The following is a 10,381-nucleotide window of genomic DNA, read 5'->3' on the forward strand; positions in this document are numbered from 1 at the left end:
ATGGTTACTGGATGCAACCGGATGCTAGTGGTTGCTCAGGACTTCTTTTTCCGGGCTACTTGATGGCGACACACTAATAGATTAGCAAATGGATAGGATGTCTTTGTGTTGCATTTTCCTTTGGTTGATTCATGTGTCGACCTTAGCTTTCCCATGAGTGTAATCTTGAATTTTTTGTAAACTGTTTCCGTACTTTTGGTTTAATAAATAGTTGTGTGGATCTATTGATGCAGAGGCTGGGGTGATGCTCCATGTTCGAAAAAAAATATGCTATAGTCCATAGCAACATATTTCCAAGATTTTTAGTATCGAGATACTAGGTGGTATCGTTTTTCCATCAACAATATCGCTTCAAATGATCATACTCAAACCGAGCTAACCGTCAGAAGAACTGATTCACCCGGATTTAAGCCTGCCGATCGCTCTGACATCTACCCTCTCTTCAAATAAAGTAACTAGAGAAGGTAACGAGCGTTCTGAGTATCACGATACTATGAGATTTCTATTATTTTTTAAAAAATACAACCGATTTACGTATTAAATAGTTACCTAGCAGTTTTTTCTAGGAAAACATAGTGGCATGTCATATTATTCTCCTGAGAGAGTGGTATATCATTCTATACCTGGAGCATGCAGCCCAGCACCACAAGAGGATGAAAAGGTACAAAATAGTATGTTTAGTCCACCACAGAAACCAGTGAAGCGATTACCTACTTGTAAAGTTCACTGATGTTAGCATGTTAACTAAATCTTTAATTAGTTTTAACTTATGTGGTATCGTTTGTCGTACAAGATTCAGAATACTACCATTCAAGGCATGCTATCGCATTGTGACAATGATACCATCAGATTGGGATACACAGTGCGATACGTATAGTTTCAGTCTGGTAGGATTATTGGTATAATAAGATACTAGGATCTATATCACGATACTGACAACCATGCAAATTGCTAGTTTTCTCCTAGAATACTGAGATTTAGCCATCTCCATGTTACATGTTGTTTTTTTCTTAGATTATTTACCATGTCTAATCGTATAAGTCATTGATACGATATGGATAAATCATCAGCCAAACAAGAAATCAAATTGTGTTTACTATTGAAATTATGTGGTGCCAAAAAAAATTACCATAAAAATTACACACACATCTATTATTCTATCTTTAGGCTGGGCGGGCACGGAAAAGTGTTCTCTAATGTTCTAGTTACAATGCCATCAGCACTAATTTAATGAATTAAAACATAGACTAAAAATATTACTCCCTCCATCACAGTTTACACGGCGTGTTTGGAAATTCTCTGGGACCAAGGTAATCGGTGATTGAGTGTTATTTCGTTTCAGCTGTGCGCAAAAATCGCTGCTTTCGTTAGGCAACCAAAGACGTAATTACCGGCGTTGACCGTCCATAACTCGAAGCGTTTCCGGGCATGCACTGGTGGAGATAAAAGGAAAGGCCATATGCATGTGTCTTTTTTTCCAGCGTTCACGAGATGGAAAGGAAATTGGAGCCAAAACCGTCCCACTTAATTGACTCATTAATGCAAATGCGCCTAATCAAGGGCTGATAGTGAAAATGCATGAAAATGAAAGGACGCCGTGTATACTGTGATGGAGGAAGTACTGAACATTACATATTTATTTTGGTTGATTACCCACAAGTGGTATCAAGCACAGACTACAATAATCACTAAAAAACACACACTGCAATAGTGTTCTGCATGTTCCCAACTTAAGGAGAATCTTTGAAATATAGCAAGATACAAATATTTGTGTTGGTCTTCTGCATTTAATGGCCTATGGACTAGGAAGGATGTCCAAGTTGCTGGGAGTTGATTTCGGTGAAATAATGGCACTAGTAGTTCCACTGACCTCTATTCTGGTAGGAGAGCTGTATATGGTAATATCCTCAATGGTCTTAGGATTTCAACGGTTTGATTTGCCAAACTTTTTGTTCCTCCTAATCATCACAAGTTGTTCGGCTACCTCTGTCATATCTGGCCGATCATTTAAGTCTTCCTTTAGACAGTCCATCGCTAGTTTTCCCATTTCTTCAAGGACAATGATATCTTCTTCAGTTGCAATCTCGTTGTCAAACATTGCCCTCCCACTCTTTTCATTTTCATAAACTTTTCGGTACTCAACAATTAGACAAAATTTCTCATCATACACATTTCTCTTCCCTGTAATGAGCTCCAACAAAACTGCTCCAAAGCTGTACACATCACTCTTCTGTGTCAAAAGGCCAGTTTTCATGAATATTGGGTCTATGTAACCCATGCACCCAACGACAACCTTCGCGAAATATTCCTGTTTGAGTAGTTTAGACAACCCAAAATCCGCTATTTTTGGTGTCAACTTGTCATCCAGAAGTATGTTGTCTGGCTTGACATCACCATGTCTCATGGCATGAGTTGCATAACTATGCATATATTTTAACCCTTCTGCAGAGCCAATTGCAATGTCCAAACGTGAGTCCAAGGTGAGTACTTTATCTTTTTTACCGTGCAGGACATCTTGGAGGCTCCCATTAGATGCGAACTCATAGACTAACACTGGAACGTCCACCTCCAAGCAACAACCAATGAGCTTGAGGATGTTCTTGTGGATCATCTGTGTCTGGATCTCAATTTCATCAACAAATTCATCCTTTGTAGCTTCATCTACCTTGATAGATGCCTTGACTGCCACCATGGTTTGGTCAGAAAGAGTTCCCTTGTACACATTACCAAAGCTTCCATTTCCAAGAAACTCTGCATTATCTTTTGTGATTTTCTTTAGTCCATCTTTTGTGAATATTGTGAGACCTTTCACATTTTTAAGCATCTCCCCTCCGTTCTTTTCAAAAAGTTTGTCCATTTTTCTCTTTTGGAATATAATGAATGCTATAAGGAGAATGACAATAGGTATGAATACTCCAACTGTCATGCCTGCAATGAATATATCATGTAAATAAGTTACACACGACTAATGCACCTTAATTCAGTTTATTTAATTACTAGATACATGTTAAGTAATACGTTTATCCACATCATGATATGCAGGTACTATTATTACGTGTGGATATTGTGTTGCAAAGAATACTAATCCATCATGATCGGTTTAACATGCGCGCAAGACAAAACTTGATCATTAATTTGACCAACAAAATATAAGTTATATGTCTACACGACCTATACCATTAGATTCGTATTCAAAAAAGGTTTTCAATGATATAATTTTATGACATATATTTTATATTTTAGTGACCAAAATAATGGCCAAAGCAACTTCTTAAACTACGTGCGCGCCACGTGCACGCCTGTTAAACCGATCCGAAAGAGTATTCGTATTGTAGGATCAAACAGTGATATTGGTTGTTATACTAGGACATGAATTTAATGACTTAAAAATAGAATCGTGGTTTAGTGAGTTTGTGTCTCTGTCCGCACCTATATGGATGCAGTTGGATTGATTATCCAGCTTGTTAATATGTTGGTTCATATCTGAGATACAGCTGGTATATTGCTATGTTCCAACGTTTGGCTAGCTGACGTCAATTTTGGGCATGGGTCTCTCCTGTGTTAATAATTTGATTATGTCTAGGTGAAAGATACAATTCTATAGGAAAATGGGTGGCCCCAGCTAATATCTGTTTTGATGACCTTAGACTAGTCACAATGGGAAGTATCATATACTAGTATCATGCACATGATACTAGTTTGTGATACCACCTTCACAATGCATAGTATCATAATATGGTATCATACTTATGTCATATTTAATGTTTTGTAGAATCTCAATGCAAATGTGTGTACATGATGTATTTGTCATAAAGTTTTCTAGGTTTATGTGTCATGATACGGTATCATATTATGATGTGACATATCAGATTTTTGCCAACATGGCATGCATGATACTACTTATGATACTCCCATTGAAACTAGTCTTATACTCTACAGCGAGAGAGGATCTAGTCAGCATATATATGTAGTAACTCTCTATCTTGGTCGTCCAAATATGTTTGGAATGGTGAGAAATTTTGGTGGATCCCACTATAAACTTTATATGAGCCAATAGCCAACATATGCGAAACCTGATCAATATATAATATAACAATCCTGGGCACAGATCGAAACAAAAATGGAAGACCAGGGCGACCTACATGTACGCTTACTGAAACAATATCCCTCCTATAGCCTGTACAGATTACATGCCAAGCAGAACACTAGGATAGCATTGCGGGAATATGGAAATGTAAAACTGAGCATGTGTGCGTACCGATGGCAAGCATTATTTCAGGTGCAATTATTGGCTTGCAAATATTGTCAAATGGATTGGATTCTGCAGCCCTTTGTCCGGAAGGGCACTCGCATCTGTATGAACCTGGGAGGTTTGTGCATACTCCGTTGCAAGGGAAAAACTGTTTCCAAAAATGATCGCATTCGTTGATATCTGCTCATGGACGGAAAGAAGGATCAACAATGAGTCTGCACTATTAATATACTTGTAGAAACCAATTGAAAGGGACGGTTAATTAGTAACCTTGGCATCCGCCAATAAGGTATGGGTTGCCCCAATAGCCCTGGGTGCAATTGCAGATGTATCCGGGGCCATTGTTAGAGTTGAGGCACTTGCTGTTGGCGCTGACGCAGGCGTACTTCGGGCTGTTTTTCGCCTCGGGGCAGGTCATGTTGTTGCCGGAGGAAGTGACGTTGGTTTCGCGGATTGCCCAGTTGAACACCACCGGCTTGGTGGTCGAGCTCCCGTCCATGGTGAGGTCGGACACCTGGAAGTTGTAGGTGTTCTTCGCCACTATGAACGCGTAGTCGCACGGGCTGTAGGACATGCCCGTGTGCGAAAAGCCGTAGAGAGAGCTGCCAAGTAGGGAAGCGAAAAATGTCATGGTGTTGTCCGTGAGCCCCGGCGGGATGTCCACGCGGCAGCAGCCGGTGCCCGCGCAAGCGCCGTCCTGCGCCCTCCCCTCGCGGTCGCAGTTGGCCACGCACCCGAAGCTCTGCGATTCAATTTCCCGATGCATGGCGAAGGTGCTGCACCCGAGGGCGACGAGCTCGTTGCTGTTGTTGGAGATGCGGTACGCGGGGTTGATGGCGAGGCTGCCATTGAAGTAGTCCAAGTTTTCCCCGTCGGTGGTGTTGTAGCACTGGTAGGCGATGGGCAGCATCACCAGAGCCTCCGGTCGCGGCATCAAGGTCAGCCTCACCACGCTTAGGTTGTTGATGTTGCCCGCGAGGATCGGCGTGCCACCGTCGATGCAGTGGATCTGCAAGCCTGGCAGGAAGCAGCCGGCCTCGATGCCGAACGGGAAGGGGATGCTCACGTTGCCGCAGTCCCTGCTGCAGCCTGTCGCTTGCGGCTGGAAGCTATCGGCGAGAACCAGCACAGGCAGCAGGAAGAGTGCCGCCCATATTGATGGACGGATGACCATCGTAGCACTGACACAGTCACTGCTCGATCTGCTTAGCTTATTAGACGATCAAGCTAACTCAGCTTGCTATGTGTGCTGAATGGCGAAACCTTGTTTATATAGAGTTAGCGGCTCGATCTCAGCTGGAATGGACAACACTTGCTTTGTTTTTAAATACGTACGACTTTTCTAATAGCTACTTGCATCAGTTATGGCAAGCGACAGCGCACTAACACATGCATTCCATCGAGTATTTCGCGGGGGTCTTCGCGGGGGTCTTCTTATTTTCCCCACCAAACCTTAGGGCATCCACCGGGCCGACCAAATTGGTGGCACAAACGGTATGTTTTGTTCAACACAAAAACATAGCAAATTGACAAGCATAATATAAGGATTTGCCCTCTAGGCAGCGCCAACTAGTGGCAAGTGTTCCGGAATATGCAAAGTTAGACAACATCTTACAATATGTCCAAAAAGTGGCAAGTTTCATCCAAAAAGTGGCTACTTTCACCCAAATGACAACCATCTATACCAATATCCTTGAATCTTCGCGAGCAAGGATCATCTTATGCCTCTTTTCAATCCAAGCCATTTGCATGAGATCGGTGATGGTGGCTAAGTCTGTGAGCATGATCCGGTTCTCCTCCGCCATGATCTTGGCTTCGTCCTCCAACATCTTGGACTTGGCATCGGCATCCATGAGCCTTGCCTTGGCCTCGACGAGCTTGGAGTTGGCAAGGGCCTCTTCCACCTCAATAGCTCTCAATTGAAGATCAACAAAGCTCTTTGTGGTTGCCTCTTTCTCTTTGCGCCGCCTCTCTTCACTCTCGGTGATGGCCTCTTCCTTCTTGATCATCAACTCCTTCAAGGTCTCTTGAAACGCCATTAAGGAAGCTTGACGATGCATCTCGGTCTTGCTTGCTGTTGTGGGTATACTTCATAGGTGTACCATCGACAGTGCCTAGATCCGGCAAGCCCGGGTGGCCCACAGACGGTGATGAGGCATGTGGCCCATCGGGCGGCCCAGTTGCTGTTGATCATGAAGGAAGAAGTCCAGCCCAGGATCAGCAGGCCGGATCCGTACCGACATAGGAGTAACCCGGATCCATGGAGGCCCATGAGGAACCCGGATCCAGGACGACGTGTATGGAAGGCGGATCCGTGACATGCACGGCAAGATATTGTACCGTAGTTAGGCTATCTGTAATCCGGCTAGGACTCTCCATGTAAACCCTAGATTCGTGCGCCTTTATAAGCCGGATCCCGGGAGCCCTAGAGGCACAACCACAACTCATTGTAACAACGCGAAAGCGCCCAGATAATTCCAGACAAGCAGCAGTAGGCCCTGTCATCGTGCAGGTGTTCCGAAGCTGGGTAACTCGCGTACCACCGTCCCGTGTGCACTCCGCCCTATGGCCCCTACTTCTTCTCCCCCTCGTGAGGATCCCTCCTCCGAGGTACCGTCGATTAGGCAACCACAGTTGGCGCCCACCGTGGGGCCTGCGGCGTCTGGAGGCCGGAACCGGGAGGGTTCCGCCATGGGAAGCTATGACGACACCATCGCTGTGGGGCGTGTCCTTTACGCCGGAAATCTGCCGATCGTCCCTCCGGATGAGTGTTGGATTCCGGCTAAAACCGACCCCGTCAAGCTCTCCATCGTCCCAGTTGGCGGCATACACATCTTCATCGGGGAAACCGTCGATTCCGACGGAAACCTGCTGGTAAGTAGCGCTGACGCGACCGCCGCTGAGCAGGACGCAGTCGCGAAGATCCGATCTGAGACGCAGGAACTTCCTAGTGAAGATTCCGCCTTAGATCTGAAAAAATCAAAACCCACCCAATCCGCCCCTGAGCAGGAAGTAACGGTGGAAGACCAATGCAGATCCGCCTGGGTCTCCCAGGTGTTAGAGAAGCAAAGGTGTCACTTCGTACACTTCTTGGCCCATACCGCCGGAACCGCCCCTCAAGTAGCCGGAGCTGGTCCCGAGCAGGTCGAGGCCCCGGAAAACAACGCTGCTCCGGATCAGCACGAGGCTGTCGGAGAAAGCGAGACTCCGGCTGAAGAATCGATTTTGGGAAATCTAAGCCCAATCTCCGGAGACACCCAGTCCATGGACACTGCAGAGTTTGATCGCAAGGTGACGGAACTCGGATACGGTGAACAGCCTGAAGTCGACTCCGTCCCGCCAAAGCAGGTACTTGCAACTGTAGCAGCGCTCGGAGAAGACGGATCAGAAGCGGCAGACACTCAATCCGACCCCCAGCCATCTCACCATGGATCTCCGATGTCGCGGGAACGGCCCCGTAGGGATCCTTCCTCGGAGAGCCTCCTGTCGCCTGAAGAGATAGTTGCACAAGCACGCATGGATTTGGTCGCAAAGTCAGACGTCCTCAACAAGCCAATAACTCCTGGCGATGCCGCAGATCCGGAGGCTTTAGAGGCCACCAGAAAGGAGATGCTGGCCACAGCCAAAAAGTTTGCCAATACCGCAGCTGCTATATTGGATGAGAGGGAAGAAGCTTTACTGATCATGGATCGTTTTGAAAGACAGGATCGCGAAGTCACCGCAACACTCGAGCAAGTCAAGAGTATGAGAGCGGAGTGGGAGGTGAAAATGACCTACGCACAGGCAGAGGCTGATAGAATCGTCAGAGAAGCTATCCCTCCCCGCAGGATCAACTTCGCAACCCCTGCTGATACGTCTCCAACGTATCGATAATTTCTTGTGTTCCATGCCACATTATTGATGTTATCTACATGTTTTATGCACACTTTATATCATATTCGTGCATTTTCTGGAACTAACCTATTAACAAGATGCCGAAGTGCCGGTTGTCTGTTTTCTGCTGTTTTTGGTTTCAGAAATCCTAGTAAAGAAATATTCTCGGAATTGGACGAAATAAAAGCCCGGAGGCCTATTTTCTCACGAAGCTTCCGGAAGACCGAAGACGAGACGAAGAGGGGCCACGGGGGAGCCAAACCCTAGGGCGGCGCGGCCCCCCTTGGCCGCGCGGCCTCGTGGTGTGGGCCCCCGTGCCGCCTCTCGACTTGCCCTTCCGCCTACAAATAGCCTCCGTGACGAAACCCCCAGTACCGAGAGCCACGATACGGAAAACATTGCCGAGACGCCGTCGCCGCCGATCCCATCTCGGGGGATCCAGGAGATCGCCTCCGGCACCCTGCCGGAGAGGGGAATCATCTCCCGGAGGACTCTACGCCGCCATGGTCGCCTCCGGTGTGATGTGTGAGTAGTCTACCCCTGGACTATGGGTCCATAGCAGTAGCTAGATGGTTGTCTTCTCCCCATTGTGCTATCATTGTCGGATCTTGTGAGCTGCCTATCATGATCAAGATCATCTATATGTAATTCTATATGTTGCGTTTGTTGGGATCCGATGAATAGAGAATACTTGTTATGTTGATTATCAAAGTTATACATGTGTTGTTTATGATCTTGCATGCTCTCCGTTATTAGTAGATGCTCTGGCCAAGTAGATGCTTGTAACTCCAAGAGGGAGTACTTATGCTCGATAGTGGGTTCATGCCTGCATTGACACCTGGGACAGTGACGAGAAAGTTCTAAGGTTGTGTTGTGCTGTTGCCACTAGGGATAAAACATTGATGCTATGTCTAAGGATGTAGTTGTTGATTACATTACGCACCATACTTAATGCAATTGTCTCGTTGCTTGCAACTTAATACTGGAGGGGTTCGGATGATAACCCGAAGGTGGACTTTTTAGGCATAGATGCGGTTGGATGGCGGTCTATGTACTTTGTCGTAATGCCCAATTAAATCTCACTATACTCATCATGATATGTATGTGCATTGTCATGCTCTCTTTATTTGTCAATTGCCCAACTGTAATTTGTTCACCCAACATGCTTGTTCGTCTTATGGGAGAGACACCTCTAGTGAACTGTGGACCCCGGTCCAATTCTCTTTATCGAAATACAATCTCTGCAATACTTGTTCTACTTGTTTTCGCAAACAATCATCTTCCACACAATACGGTTAATCCTTTGTTACAGCAAGCCGGTGAGATTGACAACCTCATCATGTTTCGTTGGGGCAAAGTAGTTTGGTTGTGTTGTGCAGGTTCCACGTTGGCGCCGGAATCCCTGGTGTTGCGCCGCACTACATCCCGCCGCCATCAACCTTCAACGTGCTTCTTGGCTCCTCCTGGTTCGATAAACCTTGGTTTCTTTCTGAGGGAAAACTTGCTGCTGTGCTCATCATACCTTCCTCTTGGGGTTGCCCAACGAACGTGTGAAATACACGCCATCAAGCATATTTTCTGGCGCCGTTGCCGGGGAGATCAAGACACGCCGCAAGGGAGTCTCCACTTCTCAATCTCTTTACTTTGTTTTTGTCTTGCTTTATTTTATTTACTACTTTGTTTGCTGCACTAAATCAAAATACAAAAAAAATTAGTTGCTAGTTTTACTTTATTTGCTATCTTGTTTGCTATATCAAAAACACAAAAAAAATTAGTTTACTTGCATTTACTTTATCTAGTTCACTTTATTTACTATCGCTAAAATGAGTAATCCTGAAGTTGAAGTTCGTTCATTTAAGCAACAAGGGGGAGAATGTTTAAAAGATGCTTGGTATAGAATTAGTGATGCCCATAATAGGTGCACTAAGAAACACTCCACCACTATCCTACTCAGGAACTTTTATGTTGGTATCTCTAGCTGGAATAGATATGTTCTTGATTGTCTCGCGGGAGGTAACTTCCTAGGTGCTCCCGCTTTAGAAGCTAGTTGCATTATTGAGAGTTTATTTGGAACACCACCTGTTAATGAAACTAAAAGTGAAACCTCCCTTGAGGATGTTATGAAAAAATTGGAAACCATAGAGAAAAATTGTAGCATTGAAACTAAAATGGAAATATTACTTGGGTAATACTGATAAACTTGATAAAATCCTAGGAGGAATTAATGAAAGAATTGCTACTCTAGAAACTTGTGCT

General features: G+C 45.2%; 1 protein-coding gene across 1 annotated transcript; it reads right to left on the bottom strand.

Annotated features, from left to right (window-relative positions):
* Window positions 1-1,924: 1,924 nt before the first annotated feature.
* LOC124681983 (putative wall-associated receptor kinase-like 16) lies at window positions 1,925-2,692 on the bottom strand. The gene has a single exon (XM_047216751.1). It carries the CDS (start codon window positions 2,690-2,692, stop codon window positions 1,925-1,927), a length of 768 nt encoding a protein of 255 aa, XP_047072707.1.
* Between the last annotated feature and the right edge of the window lie 7,689 nt (window positions 2,693-10,381).

The sequence above is a fragment of the Lolium rigidum genome, unplaced genomic scaffold (genome assembly GCF_022539505.1).
Source record: "Lolium rigidum isolate FL_2022 unplaced genomic scaffold, APGP_CSIRO_Lrig_0.1 contig_64209_1, whole genome shotgun sequence".
Lineage (NCBI taxonomy): Eukaryota > Viridiplantae > Streptophyta > Magnoliopsida > Poales > Poaceae > Lolium > Lolium rigidum.

What these genes read in the sequence shown, in the direction of transcription:
- LOC124681983 (XM_047216751.1), bottom strand. Translation starts at nt 2,692, where the DNA reads ATGGTGGCAGTCAAGGCATCTATCAAGGTAGATGAAGCTACAAAGGAT.